This window comes from Rosa chinensis, chromosome 7, assembly GCF_002994745.2.
Source record: "Rosa chinensis cultivar Old Blush chromosome 7, RchiOBHm-V2, whole genome shotgun sequence".
In the NCBI taxonomy this organism is placed as follows: Eukaryota; Viridiplantae; Streptophyta; class Magnoliopsida; order Rosales; family Rosaceae; genus Rosa; species Rosa chinensis.
This window is the reverse complement of record NC_037094.1, coordinates 24,457,935-24,482,287: the sequence shown is the minus strand read 5'-3', so window position 1 is coordinate 24,482,287 and position 24,353 is coordinate 24,457,935. Positions and strand designations below refer to the sequence as shown.

At 37.5% G+C, this 24,353-nt stretch overlaps 2 protein-coding genes, 1 long non-coding RNA gene and 1 pseudogene across 4 annotated transcripts; 2 read left to right on the top strand and 2 right to left on the bottom strand.

The window, feature by feature from the left end:
• The first annotated feature begins 406 nt into the window (after positions 1 to 406).
• LOC112177652 (receptor-like protein EIX1) lies at positions 407 to 2,346 on the top strand. Its single transcript, XM_024315920.1, has 2 exons — positions 407 to 1,073; positions 1,169 to 2,346. The coding sequence occupies exons 1-2, from the start codon at positions 407 to 409 to the stop codon at positions 2,344 to 2,346; spliced, it is 1,845 nt and encodes a 614-aa protein (XP_024171688.1).
• A 722-nt stretch (positions 2,347 to 3,068) lies between these two features.
• LOC112175214 lies at positions 3,069 to 7,558 on the bottom strand. 2 transcript variants are annotated; one of them, XR_002926354.2, is made up of 3 exons: positions 6,055 to 7,558; positions 4,371 to 4,614; positions 3,069 to 3,254 (listed from the first exon to the last, which is right to left on the bottom strand). It is a non-coding gene; the product is annotated as an uncharacterized LOC112175214 (long non-coding RNA). The 2 variants fall into 2 exon arrangements; XR_005803256.1 differs by lacking the exon at positions 6,055 to 7,558 and adding an exon at positions 5,092 to 6,046.
• Positions 7,559 to 10,593: 3,035 nt separating this feature from the next.
• On the top strand, positions 10,594 to 13,226 carry LOC112177651 (receptor-like protein EIX2). Its single transcript, XM_024315919.2, has 2 exons — positions 10,594 to 12,821; positions 12,894 to 13,226. Exons 1-2 carry the CDS (start codon positions 10,610 to 10,612, stop codon positions 13,214 to 13,216), a joined length of 2,535 nt encoding a protein of 844 aa, XP_024171687.2. The 5' UTR covers positions 10,594 to 10,609; the 3' UTR covers positions 13,217 to 13,226.
• Positions 13,227 to 14,510: 1,284 nt separating this feature from the next.
• LOC112177650 lies at positions 14,511 to 22,992 on the bottom strand (annotated as a pseudogene).
• Positions 22,993 to 24,353: the final 1,361 nt, after the last annotated feature.

The window sequence follows — 24,353 nt, the reverse complement described above, 5'->3', positions numbered from 1 at the left end:
TAGGGGTCGTGCTCGTGCTGATAACGTGTTGTAGTAAAAAGGAATTGTAGGGAGAATTATCATGTATTATTGATAATAGGAGCCCATTATATAGTTTGTTACAGCGTACATAAAAGGTAATAGAATCCGAACATAACTAGGAAATCTAGAACCTTCTCCTATTACAACTCTACGACTAAAACCCTAGTTTGAAAAGGCACACATGATGTCGACTTCCTTCAACATTTTTCAAATTTTGCCAATCAAGTCAACCAATTTCCAGAGACTTGCTTTGGAGTGGACTGAAGCAATTCGATTGTTGTTTCCACGATTATACATATGTAGCTTCCAAAATCCTTTTGCTTCAACTATATAGACTTCACTTTGCAGTTCGCATATCATCTTCATAATGATGTTTTTCAGTATAATGAGTGGTAGATCTATGCATTTTGTTTTGGTTGGCCTTGTGTGCCTGGCCGTTGCCTCTGCTATTTCTTGTTCTAGTGTTGGAAGCTCCTACAATATTATGTGCTTGGAGAGTGAAAGGCAGGCTCTTCTACAGTTCAAACAAGGCCTTGTGGATGAGTCCAATGCTCTTGCCTCTTGGAAAAGTGAGAAAGATTGCTGCAAGTGGAGAGGAATAGCATGCAACAACCAAACAGGTCATGTTACAGGTCTTAATTTCTCCTTTAGTTGTGATTCATATTTCAATTATAGTGAAGTTCCTTTAAGAGGTGCAATGAGTCCTTCACTACTTGAATTACCATTTCTAAATTACTTGGACCTCAGTTATAATGATTTTGAAGGAATTGTGATTCCCAAGCTCATTGGCTCTTTGAGTCAATTGAAAGAACTCAAACTTGCACATGCTAATTTCAGTGGACTTGTTCCTCCCCAACTTGGAAACCTCTCTAATTTGCACACTCTTGATCTTTTCGGGAACCATGATGCTAGTTCTGAAAACCTTGAGTGGTTATCTCATCTTTCTTCCTTGAGATACCTGAACATGGCATGGCTGAATTTGTCTGAGGCTGTGAATTGGCCACAATCTTTAAGCAAGCTCACTTTACTGACAAAGCTTCAGTTATCCCAGTGTAACCTTCCTGATGTCAATCTAAGATCACTTTCCTTTATTAATTCTTCCACCTCTCTTGGAACTCTCTTAATTCTTCAATATTTTATTGGATAGCCAATGTCAGCAGCAACTTTGTCCATATTGATCTCTCTCATAGCCAACTGGAAGGTCCCATCCCAGATGTCTTCACAAGCATGCTTTCTCTAGTAACACTAGATCTGTCTTGGAATAAACTTGAAGGTGGGATACCAAAAGGCTTTCAAAACTTATGCAGCTTAGAGTCGTTGACCTTATGGAGCAACCAATTGTCTGAAAACATTGAGGACTCTGTTAAAACCTTGTCTTGTGCTGAGAACACACTTATGACCCTGGACTTGAGTTATAACCAGTTTTGGGGGTCATGGCCAGATTTGGCACGATTTTCAAAGTTAAGAGAGTTACATCTTGGCAAAAATCAACTAAATGGGTCTGTACCCGCGAGTGTCGGGCAACTCTCTAGCCTTGAACATCTATCTCTCTCGGGGAATTCTTTCACTGGTGTCATAATAGAATCCCACTTTCTGAAGCTCTCTCATTTACACTATTTGGGTCTTTCTGGTAATTATTTCTCTATCAACCTGAGCTCTGATTGGAATCCACCATTTCAACTTACTGGTCTGTTAGACATGTCCTCCTACAAGCTGGGCCCAGCTTTTCCCAAATGGATTCTAACGCAAACAAATCTTACCGGTCTTTATCTCTCTAATGCTGGACTATCAGGATCATTACCTAACAAGTTCTGGGATATATTTTCTGGCTTATTTCAGTTAGATCTCTCTATGAACCAAATCCGTGGAAAACTACCGAATCTGTCAACAATGAGCTTGAGTAATGTTTATTTGTCTTCTAATCTACTTTCTGGTGCAATGCCATCATTTTCTCCTGAGCTCAGAAAGTTGTATCTCTCGAATAACAAGTTTTCTGAGCCGCTGTCTTGCTTCTGTGCAACGCAGGCTCCATATTTGGGTTTGATTGACATTTCTGAGAACCAACTGTCAGGAGAGCTTCCTAACTATTGGAAGCAATTCCAAGGATTGGAAGCTTTGAAATTGGAGAAAAATAAATTATCTGGAAAAATACCAAGCTCTTTAGGCAATCTAAAGAGACTTACGTTATTGAGTTTGAATGCTAACAACTTTTCAGGAGAATTGCCTTCTCTAGAGAACTGTACCAACACTACGTCAATAATGGCATCAGACGACAGTGACGACAGTTTTGGACTGTCGTCTGATGAGGTTGGGCGCTGTTGTTAAAGCCTGTGCCGTCTGATGGGGTGGTCAGACAATAGCACAAAACTGTCGTCTGAAGAAGGATAGTACAAGAGCAGGTTTCTAAATACCTGTTGTCTGAACACCAGAAAAGACAATAGTAGAAAACCATTGAGGTTGTGCAAAGCAAATTAAGTCAGGAGAAGATGAAGGCTGGAGACTTGTGAGGACAAGTCAGAGAACATTGCTTTTAGAAAAAGTGTTGTCTCTATGAATCTTCAACATCGAGGAATAGTTGTTAACTGTTGAGTGGATTTTATTAACACAACATATGTTTGGAAATATCAGTCTGTTAATGTATCATAGTGCATCATTTTTCAAGATAACTATTGTTCTGTTAGTAGTTGAACAACAGAATATGTAGTTTTGTAGTTGTGTTTCGTACAGTTGGGCAACAACACTTGTTTCAGGGATATTGTAGTTAGGTTTTACACACAACAGTTTTTTTCATTTCAATTTTTTGAAGTTCAGTTATTAGACAATAGTTTTTAGTCATAATTGAATTGTCTGTGAGATAGGATTATAGGACATACATTCTGGACATTGCATCGAACAAAAACCTATTGATCAAAATATCCACAAACACATCCAACATTGATTCCAAAAACTTTCCATTGATTCCAAAACATACAAATTCCATCAGCAGTATTCATATCCCAACATTAACATGAACATACTAACCCTGCCTAAACATAAATGTCAAAAAATCAAGGCCAGAAACATGACCACTTCCTTCTCTTCATCAACTTCCTCTTCCTTCTCAACAACATGATATGCAAAGTAGAATCCAACACCAAACTGACCAATCATGCTAACATCAGATCTAGTAGCCAAGGCTTCCATGAATTTCTTGGTGCCAGACCTTGCAATGGTACCAAGGTTGTTGACCAAATCTGAAAACACAAATAGAGCAAACTCATTAAGTACCTCATTGAAACACTAGTCTATTTTTCCACTTGAGCTTAAACAAAAAGGAAGGAAAGAAGAAGCTAGGAAGCACAGAGGAGAAATAAGGCACAAACTCATAGGTCTTTTCATTCAAATATAGCACAAAATACTTATATTTACTACAGCTGCAGCATTATTAGAATCCCCCACTGCAAATAACCAGACAAGATAACAAGCTTAATTAGCAGCTTCAATTGGTTCAGATTACCAAAAGCAGGGAGATTAGCCAAAGAGCATCCAAGGTTGCTATTTATAATTTTGGCAACCATATAGAGTAATGCTTTCTAATGAAGTCTTTTTTGAGTTTCTCTAATGGAAGAATTACCTATTACTTTGGCAAAGGACATGATTGCTGCAATAACTGAAAGCCATTACATGCATGTTATGGAAATCTGGTATCTGTGACACAACAATCTGGATGGCTCAAAATATCAGCATATACAGAGTATCCCTATATGTACATGACACCTGATGCCCTTCCTTGTGATAACAGTTTTGACTTCTAATCCCACTAAATTAACAGAACACAAACAATAAATCAATAGGCCTCAAATTCTCATTACACAATGAAAAAAAAAAAAAACAAAAACATGACTTCATGAGCAAGACGTACCTCATACTAAATGCAGTAGTAACCACATAAGAAAAACTAATCAGTAACAACGCAACATTTACTAAGCAAGTTTATAACTTCAATTGGCACAGTTTGATTAGCCAATTTTATAGTGAGCTAATGCAAAAACAAATAATAAATCTTTGCAAAGAGTCATAGAGATCTGTAAAAATCTATTTCCAACTTTGAACTAAACCATATGCACATATTGGACTCGACTAATACTAACAGATCTGTAAAAATAAATGATGAGCTAAGCAACAGCAATTACCTTCTGGAGAAGGTAGAGTTAGAACTGACGGTGATCTTTTTCATTGACCACGTATGTAACAAAATGATAGGTCAAAGAACAAGAATCCAATAAGAGAAACATAAAGTCATAAGCTGGAGGTAGGAATTATTGAAACATAGAATAGGTTGCATATTTGGAAAATTGAGCACTTCCTACCTTAGCAACAGCCAAGATCTGCAGATTTTTGCAATTGAAATTAAAAACCTAGCCCACTCCATCCAGTACTCAAGCTGATTATGAGATTCCACAAACTTAACAAGATTTTTGCTTCGTATCTTGGCTTCTTGGATCAAATTAATGAACTGCAGGGCTCGGCTAAGTTAGATAGCTTTTCAACTGATATATGGCTAGCTTTTGGATAGCCATTATCATCTGGCAGCCAACGAGCACATTTAGCACACTGTAAAACAAAATCATGAGTAACTAGGCTTATATGCTACAATAATATTAACAGGGAACACCACAACAACCAAAAATAGTATGCTATAATACAATCACCACATATCTTAAAAACCGTATTGAAATGATCTTTGTGTTCAGGGGGAGTAACATATATAAGCCATTCAGCACTTGTTGGCTATTCAATGATGTACTCTTGTACTCTTTTTAGCCAAATCCAGCACTTCCTACCTTAGCAACAACCACAATCCGCAGATTCAATTTCAAAAACCCTAGATTTTGCAATTGAAATTAAAAACCCAGCCTGCTCCATCCAGAAACTTAAAATAACAATTCAGATCTGGGCAAAATCTAAACCGCTTTTCCCAATTTTCTCAGTTCGATTTGTGCAAATAACCCACTTTTTTTCAAAAACCCATTCAAAATAGATAGTAATCAAAACTCAAAACACGAATTAAAGCAGGGAGAGAAACAAGACCTCAAAGAGAGAGAGTCATAGAGGAGAGAGTGAGCGAGGGGTTTTTATATAAGGAACATTCCATCAGGAAATTCGTCTTCTTCCTTCTCCACAACGCCGGAGGAGTCGGCGGGGAGTAGCGGCAGAGGACCGTTGATATCGATCGGGGATTGGAGCTTCGACCGTGGTGCTTCGGCGACCATGGCTGGCTTTCTCTGTAAACATGGGTAGAAGCCGGCTTGGCCTTAGCAGATATGCGTGAGAAGATAGCCGTTAGCGCGGTGAGGAGGAGCGATGGGGAGGTGAGCCTAGGGTGGGAGGCCGTTAGTCTTATTCTTTCTATATTTCCATATGAATTCTAGCTTTTCTATCAATAGCGTCCTACCAATTACATAGAATGTAAAATTGCTAAAACATAAAATCATTGCAAACTGCGAGGAATTAAAAAAAATTGATTATATTCTGGGCAGCATATCAATTAAACAAACTAGTTTAAGCCTATTAAGTATATCAATCAAAGGTTCAGCTCCAAGCCTCCATCAAATCAGTGCCTAACTAGTTGAATCATTTAATCAAAGTTTTATAATTCTATGATTCCAATCAAACAAAATCTGGGCAGCATATTCAAAGTTTCATAATCCTATTCAAAGTTTGATAATGGGATTCAAAATTTCATAATCCAATCACTCATTCAAATATGAAGACTCTCAAATGAAATCTGGGCAGCAAATTTGAAGACTATCAAACAAAATCTGGGTAAGGAGTCAATGATATAGAACTTCTGAATCAATTTCTTTTGCTGCAATCTGTAAAATAATGAAAAGCAAAAACCAAAACATTCGTCTATGGCCAATTTGATTGAATTAAGCAACAGAAATACTCAGTTGTAACAATCAACAATCACATATTCACAAAGCCTTTGAAAAGCAGAGCCTAAGCCTTGAATCACTCATTCAAAGTGCGAAAATCAAATTCATATCATACCTTCAAATCTTTTGCTGCCAATCAAACTCCCATAATCCAAATCTCTTGCTCAGTTGCTCCAAGTCTCCAACTCGAATTCCAAGTGAGAAAAGAATCTCCCTTAAAGCCAAATTCTTGAGAAAACTAATGGGTTCTAAGAGATTTTTATCATTTTTCTGGGTTAGGTTCGAATTTGCTGCGTTTTGGAAGTGCAAAGGCTGAAATCTGTTCTGGAACTCTATTCTGCTATTTCTCGCGACCTAGACAATGCTTAAAACACAAAGCCTAAACCGGCGTCTTTGGGTTTTGAAAAAAAAAAAATTACTGCGCCTGCGCCTCTGGTTCGCCTTTCACGCCTTGGTCGACGCCTTTGAAGCCTCATCGCCTTACAACCGAAACTCACTCAATTTAAGGGCTGATTTCCGCCTTTTGAGCCTCAGGCGAGCCTTGAGGCGCGCCTTTTAATTCATTGATTTTACGCTTACGGTCCAATGAGTTCAATGGAATCATACCCTTCTCCCTGTGCAATCTAGCCACCATTCATGTTTTGGACCTCTCTCACAACAATATTTCAGGAGCATTACCACATTGCTTCAATAACATAACGGCTTTGGCTGATGATTTTCTTTATGCTTATATGGTTGTAGAACTCGTGTGGAAAGGAATAGAGATTGAGTTCGGGAACAATATTTGGCATTTGAGAAGCATTGACATTTCAAGCAATTCTTTGGTTGGGGAAATTCCGGAAAGCATCACTAGTATGCAAAACTTGATTTCTCTAAACTTCTCAAGAAACAAGTTTACAGGAAAGCTTCCTGAGAACTTCGGTAACATGAAGAAGTTAGAATCTCTTGATTTGTCAAGAAACCAGATATCTGGTCAAATTCCTCCAGTTTTTCGAGTTTGAATTTTCTTGGAGTCTTGGACTTGTCATACAACCAATTGTCTGGAAGAATTCCAGCAAGCACCCAACTTCAGAGTTTCGATGCTTCTAAATATATGGGAAATCTTGGACTCTGCGGACCACCACTCTCACCAAATTGCCCTGGAGATGCAACAACTGAAGATGATCATAACAGGGAACACGAAAATGATGGTCTCATAAGCTTGGGATTCTTCATCAGTACAGTGTTGGGATTCATCACTGGGTTTTGGATAGTCTGCGGCAGTTTATTGCTTAAGAGTTCTTGGAGATATGCTTATTTCAAATTCCTGGACAATGCAAAAGATTGGATTTATGTCAAAGCTGCTGTCTACAAAGCAAAAATGCAGAGGAGGCTTCAAAGATAAATCGTAGGGGCTGCTGGCGCGCATTCTGGGCAATGAGCTTAATTACCCCAGAACTGGAATTTCAAGGCTTAATGTGGAAGGTTTTTAGATGTCTTTGCTTTCTCTTTCAGCAAGAAATAAATATTATGGTTGTTTCTCTTGAGAAATGTAATATGGGCTGATACAAGCCCTGATGATATTATGCTTTTTTTTTTCTTCATTGAGACATTTGTATAATTGATGGATGATAGCTAATTTGAATAGCTGCAATTTGAAAAAACAAAAACTCGATGTCATTATTGAGCAGGTCATTATAATTAATCATTCATTCCTTTAGTTAGTTTCACCTTCGGTAAAATTTAAATCTTGGATTTTAGTTTAGAGGAGGTTCTTCTCCTTCTTCTATACTACACGACATTTGTCCAAACGGAGTCAGTGGGTGGCAGTTTACCATTTATCTTTGAGACTAGCTTTTGTCAAAACGGTGGCTTTCGGTTATCACGTCACCATTTATCTTTGAAGTCTCCTCTGTAATATCTCCTTGCATATACATGACATAGTATATCACAAAAGTTAGGAAAAAGGAGAATGGTTGTTCATCCTCTGAAGATATTGCGTTTTGACCATTGTGAACTGTGAAGTATGCCCACAATGTGTTTGATGAAATGCAAAACAAAGAAGATAAGTTCATAAACTGGTTCCATATAGGGTCAAGTGCAATTGGTTCTAGCTGGCAGTATATTTCATTTTGATAAGTACTGTGCTGCTACATTCTACAACATCGTGATCATATATGTTTAAAGGCTATGAAACCTTCAAAGTCTGTGATAGCACCTGCCAGATTCTCGACTATTTTATGAGTGAGTCATACATGGACTTCTATATGATATGCTTCTATGCTTGCTTATTTGGTTGTTCAATTAAATATGTTTGAAGATTTTAATTGTTTCCAATTATTGATTGAATACGTATTGTATATGGAAGATTTTAAGTAGAAGACACTAAGATGGGACAAACTTGGTCGAAGATGTATATTCTTTCGGGTATATGTTTTGAGTCCTTGACATGAAGATGTATATTCTCTCGTGTTTCTTAATCAATCCCAAAGCTCAATCAGGGTGAAACGCAGTAAAAATGCACAAATTGTTTTCATTCAAAAAGTATATGTTTGAATTTTGTGTTCATTTTCTGTGGCAGAACTTTTATTCTAATGCCAAAAACAGATTTGAAGTTCAATAGTAAAAATGCAGACCAACTGTTTGAGGTTTTACTTGTGCAAGCTAAGCCTTGTTTAGTATATTCTGAGCTCTCTACAGTTACTCGTCCGAGATTGCAAGGTCAGTGATGAATCTATTTTATTGATTTCATACATTCACTTTAGTATTTGTAACTTTTCAGAATTCAAGTCCGCACAACACACAATGTAGCTATTTATAGCTAGATTGTAGAGATCTTTCTGTCGCTTTATTCATTATCAAATGCAGAGACTATATTTACATTATGAGTAGCAAGTGTTGGTTGGGCTTCTATGCTTGCTCGTTACCTCTGCAATTAGTTGTTCAAGAGTTGGGAGCTCCAGGCCTCCAGCGTAAGATTTGATATGAACGGCCAAGTACAAGGCAAGAGTAGTGCAGGGGAGACGTCAGAGATAAATGGCAAAGTAAAATAAGTTACACAAGTTTGTTTCTTTATTTGTGGTGTTTGACAGGACTTGCAATTAGAAAGATATTCTAATTTATAGTATGAGTGAAGCGGTAATCATATGAAACACACAATATATGGTTGTTGAACAGGAGAGGATCGATAGACTCGATCAGGAGTGGATCTATTATCATGCTGATTTTTTTACTCTCTGCAGGAGAACTGCCTAACCCAATATAGAAGCTTCGGCTTAAAGTCCTCATCCAAAAGCACGTTAGAGGATTTAAAATGTCGATACATCAAGCCTAAATGTCTGACTGCTTTATTGAAATTTGACAAAAGCAAGCAAAACTTGATCCAAACAAAAAAAAAAAACAGAAGAAGACATAAGCAAGTGAAAAAAGAATGACGCGTTATTTGATCCAATTGTAGGAGTATTAGCAATATATAGTTGTCACTTCAACCTGTTAAAATATTTAAATAGAACACAGTCACAGCAGACACTACTGATAATGCTTTCGTTTGATCACAGGCTTCTCTATTATATCACCTCAACTTGGGGTTCTTTTTAGCCAATTTAGACCCAGATGCCCCAAAATTGTTATTTACAGAGTTGGTACCCTTTTGTATCTTGTGTAGCTTGCTTCAACATCTCTACTACCTGATTCATTGTTGGCCGGTCTTTAATACACTCTTCAGCATTTGGATATTGATGGCCAGAAGCAAAAACAGAAGATGACTTTTGTTCTATCTGACAAGAAGAGCTGACCAAGTCTATGATGTAGTATTATAACATTAACATTAAAGCACAAGAAAGCATTTTTAAGTAGTAAGAATTTTGATTTTTCCCCTTAATTGACTTTCAGCTACAGAAATGGAAGAACAAGATCAGGGGACTGGTGTGTTGAAGTAAACAGGGGTTACTTATTAAGGCACAAAACTTACAGAATGATAATTTAGTTCATGCTTCTTTTATATTACTCTCAAGTTTTATGTCCAATTTCGCTTTGTACTAGACAGCAAAGAAGAGTGCAATGGCATTTGAAGGTTTTGAACTCAAGAACTCTTATACCATGTGACACAACCACAGGGTCCCAACAGCTAAAGCTTTTAGAGTACATAATACATCAAGATAATGGACAGTTACCGAAGTGACAGTGTCCACCAAGGTATGTAACTGAAGGTAATTATATTAGTAACACATACAATTTTAATTCCAAAACCAGAGATGTCACTATAAATGCAGCAAACAAGTAGATGTATGACGAGCCGGGTATATGTTTTGAAAAGAATGGAATTGAGAGAAAGTAAGCAAGTACCAGCAGGAAACGTAGAAGACTGTTGCCACTGCAACTGTCTGAACCAGAGTGAAAGCTTTCTCCATTTTCACGAATTTTACAAGAGAAGAGAGTCTTGGGGTCCAGTTGAGGGCCCAGCCTAAGTACAAAACCACGTGATAATCAGAAAGGAGAGAAACATAGAATGATTGTACAAAACCACGTGATAATCGACGAAGGAAAAACCCAATTTCCAAATTATGCCGATCAAGTCAGTCAATGAAGCAACTCCATTGATGTTTCCACGATTGTACATATGTAGTTTCCAAAGTCCTTTTGCTTCAACTATATATACTTCACTTTACAGGTTGCATATCATCTTCATAATCATGTTTTTCAGTATAATGAGTGGTGGGTCTATGCATTCTGGTTTGGTTGGGCTTGTGTGCCTGGCCATTGCCTCTGCTATTTGTTGTTCAAGTGTTGGAAGCTCCAACAACATCATGTGCTTGGAGAGTGAAAGGCATGCTCTTCTCCAGTTCAAACAAGGCCTTGTGGATGAGTCCAGTGCTCTTGACTCTTGGAAAGGTGAGAAAGATTGCTGCAAGTGGAGAGGAATAGCATGCAACAACCAAACAGGTCATGTCATCACTCTTGATCTCTCTTATAGTTATTACCATTCCATTAAACGGAGAGGTGAAATTAGTCCTTCACTACTTGAATTGCGATATCTAAATTACTTGGACCTCAGTTATAATGATTTTGGAGGAATGATCATTCCCAAGTTCATTGGCTCTCTGAGTCAACTGAAAGAACTCAAACTTGCAGATGCTAATTTCAGTGGACCTATTCCTCCCCAACTTGGAAACCTCTCTAATTTGCACACTCTTGATCTTTACCATAACCAAGTTGTTAGTCCTGAAAATCTTGAGTGGTTATCTCATCTTTCTTCCTTGAGATACCTGAACATGTCATATCTAGATTTGTCAAAGGTTGTGAATTGGCCACAATCTTTAAGCAAGCTCACTTCGCTGACCGAGCTTCAGTTATCTTGGTGTGAGCTTCCTGATGTCAATCTAAGATCACTTCCCTTTATTAATTCTTCCACCTCTCTTCAACTCCTTGACCTCTCTGGGAACTCTCTTAATTCTTCAATATTTTATTGGATAGCCAATGTCAGCAGCAACTTTGTCCATATTGATCTGTCTTGGAATAAACTTGAAGGTGGGATACCAAAAGGCATTCAAAACTTATGCAGCTTAGAGTCGTTGACCTTATGGTCAAACCAATTGTCTGAAAACTTTGAGGACTCTGTTAAAACCTTGTCTTGTGCTGAGAACACACTTGAGACCGTGGACTTGGGTTTTAACCAATTTTGGGGATCGTTGCCAGATTTGAAACGTTTTTTTAAGTTAAGAAAGTTATATCTTTCCAATAATCAACTAAATGGGTCTGTACCCAAGAGTGTCGGGCAACTCTCTAGCCTTGAAAGCTTGTATCTCAGAGGGAATTCTTTGAGTGGTGTCATAACAGAAGCCCACTTTTTGAACCTCTCTCGTTTACAGTATTTGAGTCTTTCTGGTAATCGTTTCTCTATCAACCTGAGCTCTGATTGGAATCCACCATTTCAGCTTTTGAGGTTAGATATGTCCTCTTGCAAGATGGGACCAGCTTTTCCCAAGTGGATTCTAACGCAGACAGATCTTACTGATCTTTATCTCTCTAATGCTGGACTATCAGGAAAACTGCCGAATCTATCATCGACAAGCTTGTTTACTCTCAACTTGTCTTCTAATCTATTTTCTGGCGCATTGCCATCATTTTCTCCTATGCTACAAAGGCTGTATCTCTCGAATAATAGGTTTTCAGGACATTTGTCTTCCTTATGTGCAACGCAGTCTCCATATTGGATGTATCTTGACATTTCTAAGAACCTATTGTCTGGGGAGCTTCCTAATTGTTGGATGCAATTTCAAAGTTTGTATTCATTGAACTTGGGAAAGAATAAATTATCTGGAAAAATACCAAGCTCATTAGGCAGTCTACAGGGAATTGGGATATTGCGGTTACATGATAACAACTTTTCAGGAGAATTGCCTTCTTTAGAGAACTGTACCGGATTATTGATGGTTGACCTTGGCAACAATAACTTGTCTGGAAAGATACCAACATGGATTGACCAAAGCCTAAAAAACTTGGTGATTCTACGCTTACGGTCCAATGAGTTCAATGGAATCATACCCTTCTCCCTGTGCAGTCTAGCTGCCATTCATGTTTTGGACCTCTCTCACAACAGTATTTCAGGAGGCTTGCCACATTGCTTCAATAACATAACCTCGTTGCCTACTAATACTGGAGTTGGTGAAAATGTGGAACTTGTGTGGAAAGGAATAGAAAGAGAGTTTCCCAATCTTATAGGTATGAGAAGCATTGACATTTCAAGCAACTATTTGATTGGGGAAATTCCGCCAAGTATAGCAAGTATGACAGAGTTGAAATCTCTGAACCTGTCTAGAAACAAATTGACGGGAAAGCTTCCTGAAGACTTTGGTAACATGAAGATGTTGGAATCTCTTGATTTGTCAAGAAACCGGATATCTGGTAAAATTCCTTCAAGTTTTGCGAGCTTAAACTTTCTTAGTGTCTTGGACTTATCACACAATAACTTGTCAGGAAGAATTCCATCAGGCACCCAACTTCAGGGTTTTAATGCTTCTCAATATATGGGAAATCGTGGACTTTGTGGACCACCGCTGACACAAAGTTGTCCAGGAGAAGGAACTGAAATTGATAACAAAGAACATGATAATGATGGTCTCATAAGCCTGGGATTTTTTATCAGTGTTGTGCTGGGATTCGTCACTGGATTTTGGATGGTCTGCGGCAGTTTACTGCTTAAGACTTCTTGGAGATATGCTTATTTCAGATTCCTGGACAATGCAAAAGACTGGATTTATGTCAAAACCGCTGTGTACAAGGCAAAACTGCAAAGGTGACTTCAAAGATAAATGGTAAACTAAGCTACATAATAATTGGTTTTTATAGTGTTTATGTTTTCTGGCTAGATATACTTGTAGAAACTCTTTCAAATTTATAGTATTACAATCGTTTGGAAACACAAAATATTTGTTCAATCTTTTAGAAATATTGTTTTTTGACTGTCATTTGTTTTGACATGAATGAGCCTAATGATCCCGGAAGTGGAAAGATTCAAGGGTTAATGTTGAAGGTTTTCAGATGTCGTTGCTTTCTCTTTCAGCAAGAAATAATTATTATGCTTTTATCTCTTCAGAAATGTGTGTGAATAATGGATTGTATGTAGTATGAGCTGGTATCACTTTTATTCCATCTTTCAGGCTGTAATTTAAACCTAGCTTTCTCGATTGATTTCAAAATAATTACCTGCAATTATATATTGTTCCATTCCAGAGCATTTCAATTCATCTGATCTATTCCAATCAAACTTCAGAGATTTTATTACTCTGCATCTATGGGGAATTTTGGACTTTGCAGACCACAGCTAACACTCAAGTCCCCGAAATATGCGACTGTTCAAGATCCTGGTATCTCTAGTGGCAGAGGAAAAACTAATGGTATCAGAAACCTAGGGTTTTATTACGATAGTGCATAGCTTGGATTCTTCAGAGGATTTGGGAGTCTCTGACACTTCACTACTAAAGTCTTCATGAGATGCGCCTATTTCAAATTCATGTATGGTACAAAAGATATGATTTATCTAATAATACTAGCAGATCATCATTTATTGTTTTGTACTTACATAAATGTTTGTAGTGTGGTCTTTTTTTCTTTTTATAAGATGATCTTAGAAGTTGCAGCCTACTGTTATGTGGAGGAAGGAGTTAGTATCCTACTCCCAAGGGCAGGATATGGGAGGTTTTTCGATTTGAGATGTCTTTGCCTCCTCTTTCTTCATTTTGTAGCTGCATTTCGCTCTTTGTTTTCTTTTTACCTTCTTTCAGTTTAGAATGCACGACGTCTAATGTAAGATAACCATGGATATGTCAATGTGACAGAATATGGTAATTTTGGAAAACGGATGTATATTGTACAGTAGTTTCTTCAAGGTTTCATACATCGCTAACCAGTAAACTAGAAAACTCACATTGTAGCTCCAAGAGATCAGTGACATCTTATAAAATCAACTACCCTTTCTAAAGAGTGATCGTGTCTTTTGTCATTCTTTTCACTCCCTCTTTATCTACATTCTTTGCTCCAACTTTCATAGCTTCAGTCTCAGGAAAATAGAAGGTAGAAATGATAACCATCCAATTGTACCCAAGCCCCCTCAAGTAGTACGCACACCCTCTCTCAGTAGTGATCAAACCACCCTCATGTTGGACCAGAACCCCTAACTTCAGTTAAAAAGGGTGTAAAAACAGAGCAGGCTAAAAGTATTTGAGGTCTGCAAAATTGGAACTTACACAAAACTTCCCATTTCCACTTATCCAATCTTTTCAACCTGTTAAAAAATTTAAATAGAACATAGTCACAGCAGACACTATTAATAATGCTTTCGTTTGATCACAGGCTTCTCTCTTATATCACCTCAACTTGGGGTTCTTTTTACCCAATTTAGACCCAGATGCCCCAAAATTTTTGTTTACAGAGTTGGTACCCTTTTGTGAATCTTGTATAGCTTGCTTCAAGATCTCTACCACCTGATTCATTGTTGGCCGGTCTTTTGCATATCTGCCAACTTGGCAATTTTTCGAGCTGCATTAATAGAATATTGGTCTCTTAGGAGTGGATCTATTATCATGCTGAACTTTTTACTGTCTGCAGGGTACTGTCTAACCCAATAAAGAAGCTTCTGCTCCGCTGTTGGCCGGTGTCTTTCTAAGACACGCCTCCCAGTGAGGATCTCATACAGCACCACACCAAAACTCCATAAGTCACTATGGATGGAAAGATGGCCTGTTTCGACATACTCTAGGGCAGCATATCCATAAGTCCCTACCACCTGATAACAAAAGCAAATACAATATGAACCAGGGAAAATGTTAAATAGAAGCAAAGAACCAGAAAGGTAAATAATAACTAATACCAATTGTCCTCTCAATATTGCAATTAAAACAAGATTCTGCCAACCTCCAAATGAAGTTGACATCGAATTCTAAAAGAACTTGGGCTAGTAGTAAAACAAGTCATCTATTATCTACTTACTGCTGTCGATACATGAGTACGGTCACCCTTTGGCCCTTCTCTAGCAAGCCCGAAGTCTGAGAGCTTCGGCTTAAAGTCCTCATCCAAGAGCACGTTGGAGGATTTGAAATCTCGATATATCACCTATTCAAACAATGCAACAAAAAAGGTTCAACAAAGTATATAAAAGGGCTAAATACTAGTTAGTACCCTGTGGTTTAGGTCCAAAATCAATTCAGTCCCTAGACTTCTAATTTTATCAAAAACACCCCTGCACTTTCAATTTTGATCTAATAGGTCCAATTTGTTAATATTATGTTATGGGTTCAAGTTATAGTTGGATTATTTGTTGAAAAACTATTTATTTTTAATAGTAGGACTCACTCCTAAATTGACTATGCAGACCACCTCGACACCACATCATAAAATATAGGCCATATATGAGCCACATTAACAAGTTAAATAACTCAATTGTCGGAAAACTAACAAATTGGATTTATTAGATCAAAATAGAAAGTGCAGGGGTGTTTTTGATAAAATTAGAAGTTCAGGGACTGAATTGATTTTGGACCTAAACCACAGGGTAGTAATTTGTATTTAGCCCTATATAAAAATTCTTGTCTTCAAACAAAATAAGGAATTACCATGTGAGGTAAGCCAGTATCTACCATCCTTAAATACACTCTTCAGCATTTGGATATTGATAGAAGATGACTTTTGTTTTAAGCTCACAAGCAAGATGACTAGGCTCAAAATGACTTTTGTTATAATACTACATCATAGCTGAACCAAATCTATGATGTAGTATTATAACATTAACATTAAAGTATATTTTTAAGTAGCGAGAATTTAAATTGTTCCCTGTAATTGACTTCCAGCTACAAAAATGGAAGAATAAGATCAGGGGACTAGTGTGTTGAAGTAAACAGGGGATACCTATTAACGCACAGAAATTACAGAATGATAATTTAATTCAACTCTCAAGTTTTATATTCAATTTCAAATTGTACTAGACAACAAAGAAGAGTGCAATTTCATTCGATGGTTTTGAACTCAAGAACTCTTATACCATGGGACACAACCATAGGGTCCCAACAGCTTAAGCTTTTAGAGAACAAAATACATCAAGATAATGGACAGTTACTGAAGTGACAGTGTCCACCAATATATGTAACTGGAGGCAATTATATTAGCAGCAGATACAATTTAAGTTCCAAAACCAGAGATGCCACTATAAATGCAGCAGACAAGTAAAAGATGTATAATACATAGTTACTACATTCCAATCATTAGTCGTGGTTCTAATACTACACTATCCTAAGCAGGTCACACTGATTTGGTATTCCATTGGTCAAAATAACATATATGAGTTGCATTCTCACATGATATGGTAGTTCTACATTCTAAACAAACTGAAAGGAAATACATGGTCAAACATAGGTCAAATAAATGAAAACTATATTCACCTGGACTTCCAGTCCCTCGTGTAGATAAGCCAATCCTTGAGCAGCACCAAGCATTATTTGTAACCTCGTGATCCAAGGAAGAGGGTTCAAAGCCCTGTTGAAAAGATGATCCTCTAATCTCCTATTAGGCATATATTCATATACCAATAGCCGTTGGATCCCTCTTTCTCCATCTACAGAGCAATATCCTAGAAGCTTTACCAGATTTGGGTGATTTACCACACCAAGAAATTGAACCTCTGCAAGCCATTCTTTATGCCCCTATATTAAAACAGCAAAGAACCATAAGCTTGACAACTAAATAGATAAAAATAATAGAGAGGCACACAATGCCTCCAAAATGGGTGTTTAGGAAAGGATAACTTGAACTTAGAGTTCAGTTGAATGTGCGAGTCTTTCTCAACAGTTTAAAAGAGTAATGGGATGTATCTTTTACACAGACCAATATCATTTCAAGGGCTAAATCATTACATTTATCCATTCTCAAAGTTAAAATGCTATTTCCACAAAATTTGAGAATCTGTTCCAATTCATGTTCTTGAGAGCAAACCCCTCTCTTTCGTAACTAGTAAGAGCCTTGTCATACAACAGATAGCTGCATAATAGAAACAAGTCTATTTACAATTCACTTTAGTAATGGTTTTGAAACACCATATGAAATCCATTCGCCTAAGTTTAATACTCACTTTCCTATTGGTTCTTGCTAACACTACAAATGATGATATTATCTCCACACTCCTAGAGTTCGAGCACCAGATTAATTCCAAGGTCCAAATTTGTCATACACAAAACTACATGTAGGGTCGTTAACTAAATGTATACCACAGAACTTCCGTGACTTGATCAATAGAAGACATTCAGATTTCTTTCAACCTCAACGGAAAAATCATTATGTCACATTTAGTCTTTTTCATGTCCTACTCACTTGAGCACATTCTCTATTTGATTATTTACTTCCATATCATTCCCACTCCAATTGGCCAGGAATTAGGAATGATAGGATGGATTGGTAACCCCATGCCCCTTTTTCCTCCCCACTCTACTATGCCTAGTGCCTAACATGTATTTTGGGATTATATTGAAGAATTGAATAGTGTTTCTTATAAATCCAACAAGCTATATTAACATGGATATAAAATCACAAAGACCCAATAAATCTACTAAACAAACCACATGTACTAATCAATTAAAAACCATATGTTTATTAACAAATGCAGAACATGGCCACTACTAGAAGTATAGTCAAAACATGAACATATATATAACTATTCTTTAGGAATAATTCAACCCAAAAACAAACTACTTTAATTCCCTATCCAATATGACAATTCTTTCAGATCAGAATACAATAGCATTCAATGCTACCATCACAATCATTCAACATCCAAGACTAAGAAAACAACCAACCAACCAAGTAGACAGTAGTAATGGAGAAAAACCAAGTGGAAGAAAAACAGACAGAAAAATGGAAAAATTAACCAAACAGTTACAGTTCCTTAATGAAGATAAGAATTGGAACCTGTAAGCTATGTGGATTCAACTTCTTTATGGCAACCAAAATTGGACTACCCTTGCCATTTTTGGGCTTGATTATTCCTTTATACACACTCCCAAATCCCCCTTCCCCAAGCTTTTGCAACCTGCTGAAGCCATTGGTTGAATCCCTGAGCTCTTGGAGTGAGAAAACCTTCAAATTTTGCTCCTTCTCTTTGTACAATTCTGGTATGCTTCTTGGTGAAGGTAGAGATTTCGAGGCAAGGTCTAATACCGGAGTTAAGGAGTCGCTTTTGTTTCTTAAATCCAGAGCTGATTTTGACTCCTTTCGTTTCTTCTTGGATTTGAATTTGAAGGGAAAGATGCATGCCTGCCTGTCACAATTCTCTATACTAGTCGAAAATAGGTTTAAGAGATTATTTTTCTTTTTGGAAATAGGTTAAGAGATTAATATAGGGTCCGGATCCTCTCCTAAGCAATAAAATTGCCTAAGCTTCCTAAGATTTTAATCAAGTAATGACACGTGTAGAAACAACATCTAGTGGCTATAATAGTGCCATGTAGTGATTGACATCAAAAACGAATACCCAGAAGGCCAGAAACCTCGACCGTCTCCTCTCTATCTTTCTCTCTCCTAATATCAGATCTCCGCAGGGAAGACTTTCGCTCTCTGTTAAGTTCTTGAATCTTGACTTGTCCTTATGGGTTTTGGTGGTTGATAAATTTCTCCTGGAATTGGTTGGGATTGATGGGTTCGATTTTTGGGGCTGGGTTTTCCACTGATGTGTTTCTTCCCTGTAAAATTTCAATAACTAATGGAATATGATATTGGAAAACCAATTTCTCTGTTCAATGGAAAAGAACAAGCATCAGGTTTTTATTCACCCAAAATTTTTGCTTCTTTTCCATGTTTTCCCAATTTTCAATTTCATAGTTGGGTTCTTGAAAATTTCAAAGTAACATCTGAAGTCTGTTTGAATTTCTTCAAGTTTGAATTTTGAAGTTTCTGGTTCAGTTGCTTGTTGTTCTTTCTCCAAGTTTTTCAGTTCAATTTCTAGTCTTGCCGATCAGCAGTTCATGTGTGACGTTGTCTAGTTGAATGTTTGTTGTGATCTGAATCTTATTCCATTCCTTTACTGTTTACTCCTACTTATCAGAGCTTATCTTCAAACATAATATGTTGTTGCTTAGGATTACATTTTTCTGTTGGGAAGATTCTTGAAGGGTTTTGCTTTAATTGGGATGTATCATTTATTGGGGGCAGGAATAGATATGGAGTATTTTGATGGATTAGAGTTTTAGGTAAAGAGAAAGAGAAAAATTCAGTCACCGTCCGCAAATTATGCTGCTAATATCAATTTGATATCCGAACTCTTAAAAGTATCAATGTGATATCCAAAGACCTATTTTGACATCAACATGATACTTCCGTCCAAAATCTCTGACGGTGCCGTCAACTTGATGATGTGGCAAGCATGTGGGTCCCTCAAAAAAATGAAATGACCAATTTACTTTTTTATTTTTGTTAATTTTTTTTTCTTCTTTTCATTTCTTTTTCTTCTATTTTTTTTTCTTCTTCTTCTTGTTCTTCTTTTGGGATTTCGTTCTAGCCAAACCGCCGCAAGATTTGCTCCTTTTCCTCCTCTCAAGAAATCAAAGAAAATGTCTTATGTTTCTTCTTCAACCTCAGTCTCCTTCTTCTTCTCTCTCCTCTTCTTCTCCTTTGCCCAAACCATCACCAACGCTGCCAAGATCCTCTCCAATTTCTATCTCTTCTTCCTTCTTTCTCATCCAATTTTGCTATTGATGAATACCTCTACAGCTCCACCTCAATCAAATCCACTGCAATTCAATCTTCAAATCCATAAGGAAATTACAGCAGCTCGTTTCGAGAATCAATAAGAAGGGATGGGTTCTTGTGTTCAACTGTTAACTATATAAATCCAATTGGACAACACAACAACATAGTTACTGTACATTAAAACAACAAAAACCACAGGCAACAAACGGTGGGAAGAGGCAAAATGTAATAGGTCACTCAGATTTTGATCGTCGGACTCACTTATGGGTTTATTTTGGTTTGGGTAGTTGTTGTTCTTATGTAAAGGTTGAGTCTTGTAGAAAGCTGTTTTCCCAAATTTTTGGTACTCTTCTAAGCCGACTATACCTCTGAAATTATTGAACGAAATGTTCAAGGATTTCAGGGGACTAATTGGGGGAAAATCCGAAGGGAAAGAACCATTCATGGAGTTGTTTGAGACATCTAAGTAGGTCAATGCGTGAAGAACAGAGATTGGCTGCGAGCTGCCGGAGATTTTGCAACTCGAAATGTCTAGGTGTTGGACATTAGTGAGGTTGGCAAGATCAGAAGGGAGAGCACCCAAATTGTTGTGAGAAAGGTTGAGGATTTTGAGGTGTGGGAAACCAGAAAGCAGAATAGAGTTGGTGAACCTGTTGCTCGAGAGATAGCTTCTGGACTGAGTAAACCGAACCGTTATCAAACCCGAAGCTGCCGCCGAACTTGTTTTTGGAGAGAATGACTTCGACTAAGGTTGGATGAGGCAATAACCAACCTGGGACAGAGCCTTTGAGAGAATTATTTGACAAATCGAGGTTTCTGTGGTACTTCCATGAGACTATGCTGCTAAGGTTTCTAGAATAGAGCTAGATTTCTGTGATGTGTGGATTTGAGCAATTGGGAGTTTGATTTTGGAACCAAGAAGTATTTGCGTGTTTTGCTTTTAAGAGATGCTGTTTCTTTCCCAGATTCTAATTCAATACCCGGATCATCACCGCTCCTCTCTCCTCCACCAGCTCTGACCAGTACTTCGTCCACCTCCACCTGAGCTCTCCGGCCCAGAGTCTCCTCCTTGTCACCGATATCGGCAGCGATTCTCGCTACTCCGACTGTTCTTCATAAGCCACAAACACTTTTGATCAAAAAAAAAATTCTCTATTTGGGCTGTTCTTCATAAATCCAAAAATCCATTCCCAGTGATAGAAAGGAGAGAGGATCAGATTAGGAAAGGAAGAGAGAGAGAGAGAGAGCTCGATCTGTTTTGCTTTGTTTTTTTTTTTCTTTTTTTTTTATAATTAATTAGTAAAGAAAGACAATTTTACCCTTGCCACATAGTTGACGGCACAGTCAGAGATTTTGGACGGAAGTATCACGTTGATGTCAAAATAGGTCTTTGGGTATCACATTGATACTTTTGAGAGTTCAGGTATCAAATTGGCCTTGACAGCATAGTTTGGGGACGGTGACTGGATTTTTCTCAAAGAGAAAATGGTGTCGAAATCGTATTCCAATCTGTTGGAGCTTGCCTTAGGCTACTCTCCTCTACTTGTTTAGTCTCCACTGTAGACAGACTCGTAAAGAAGAACAGAGAGGAGAGGGAGAGAGGAGTGATTGAAGAGACTAATAAAGAGAGAAGTTGTAGACCGTTGGATTCATTATATCCACGTGTCAACATATAGATAAAAGCTTAGGTAGGTTAGGCAACTTCATTGCTTAGGAGAGGATCCTTTCCCATTAATATATGATCCGACTACTCTAAAGTTCAAAGACCGTGAAGTTCCTGAAGTTCATGAAATCTCCATCTTCCATTTCATTTAACGGTTAGATTTAGAACCACATTACCTAATATCTATGTTGAGGCTTTTTGCTCAAACTGAGACTTGTTTGCCGTTAACTACATCAAAAAAAGAAATCCTCTCTTCTTCAAAGTTATAAAAAGACTAAGATCTGAGCATACGCATACAAAACCAATTGAAAATGCTATAGGGCAATCAGGACCCGATGAAACGCCCCTGAACAAGCAATTCTTCACCTCAGCCATAACATAGATGACAAGAAACAACTTCCAAAACATGGGAAGCACCCATGACCAATTTTATAAACGAAAAACCTTGCGGGTATATTTGAGTTTCAAAGGCCCTGTAATAATTACCTGAAACAATTTATTGGAAATATATACAAATCTGATAGCCTTAAGCCCTTTAGTATGTTTGTGAGAGATCAACTGACGGAGACTAAATGAAAGCAAAACGGAAGAAAAAGTTAGCATTCCTTTTCTTCTTTTAATTTGTTGCAAGGAGAGGATCCTATATCTGGTAACTAGTATTCCCATGAAGGATCGTGAACGGCTGTACGAGGTTTTGAACGGAATTTTTTTGTTTTTGTTTTTGGAGTTAACGGCAGTGTAACTCGTATAAAAAGGAAAACACCAATAAACTAGTATTAATTAAGTGATGTGGTTCTAAATCTAACCGTTGAATTATTTGAAAGATTTAGATTTTACGAACTTTACAAACTTCACTGACTATGCACTTTAGAGAAGCCGGATCCATGACTAAATTTTCTACTATGGGCAACTCCAACAATAAGGTGCCATACCAAACTTGAGACTCAAACATGTTTTGGGTTCTCCAACAATGGGTTTTAGGGGGACTTGGTCTTGGAATTATACAATTTGGACTCAAACCAAGTCCTATATATATATGGGACTTTTTCAAAACCAAGACTTGGCTATAGTGATTGGGGCCACACATGTGGGCTGGGTCAGCCCAACTCCGAACGAAACGCGCCAGATGGAGAGGTTGAAAAGGACGCGCTGGGCTGGATGAAGAGGACGACGTGCACGCGCCATAATGCGCTAGAGAGAGAAGACATCCATGAATTTGGACTGCTATGGTGGGCCTCTCCTGACATACATGTCCCCAGCTGACTAGAGTGAGTTTACAACGGTTATGTTTTGGACGGCTATGATCCATCCATTTTATATGGACGGTTCTAATGTCGGTTTTTTTTTTTTTTTTTTTTTAACAGCAATAGATATATTTTGAATCTGACTGCTCATATTTGAGGGTAAAAAAATATCAATGGCTCCTATTAAATCGAGCTTATTAATTTCAATTTTATCCAAGAAAATTAAGAGAAATTTAAATCAAGATTTAATTTCATTGTTCAATAGTGGATGCAATTTGGTCACCATTTTCGAACACCTTTCAGAAATCTCGTAGTCCCATAAATCTCGTTATAAATACTCATATCTCAAAAATAGGCGATTTGGTCACCATTTTCGTAGTTCAATAGTGGATGCAATTTGGTCACCATTTTCGAACACCTTTAAGAAATCTCGTAGTCCCATAAATCTCGTTATAAATACTCATATCTCAAAAATAGGCGATGACTAGAGGGAACTGCCGACTAGTCATCTCATGCCACCTGGAGGGTACTGCCGACCAATGACGCATCAGAGGGTACTGCCGATCGGACGAGGAGGTGATGGTTAGAGGGTACTGCCGACTAACCATAGATAGTTAGAGGGTACTGCCGACTAACCATAGATAGTTAGAGGGTACTACCGACTAACTATCTCATGTCATCTAGAGGGGATTGCCGACCGAAATATTCTGGAGGGTACTGCTGACCAGACTATTACCTGGAAGGAACTGCCGACTATGTAATGCATGCATGTGCTAACATAATTGCCTCCTCGAATAACTGAACTCCATCTCGAAAAATGGATCATACTCAAATACTCGAAAATTCTTAATTCTCTTAATATTTCCTCAATCAATGACTTTCCGAAAACCACTTCCCAATAAATCAATGACTTTCCGAAAACCACTTCTCAATAAATCAATAGCTCAACTTAAGTAGCTCGATAATTAATTGTTAAACTATTGCAAGAAAATTGATTCAGCACGTTTTGTGACACCAGATTTTGGAGACTATACGTGTGTGTTAAAATTGAATTGACTTGCTTTTGTGAAAGTCTTTGGAAATTGTTCGACTTGACTAAGATATACAAGTAGTTATGGCTGATCTTGTCCATATTCACAAGTTCTTCATAGACAAAGATGGTCGTGTCACAATCAAACCTATATATAAGACTATAAGTTACAAGATGACCCAAAATCCCAAATGGACTTGTATATATATATGGACTGTATTATTGGAATAATTAATTTTTTGTGCAGTATATTGTAATTTTTTTTGTGTTTA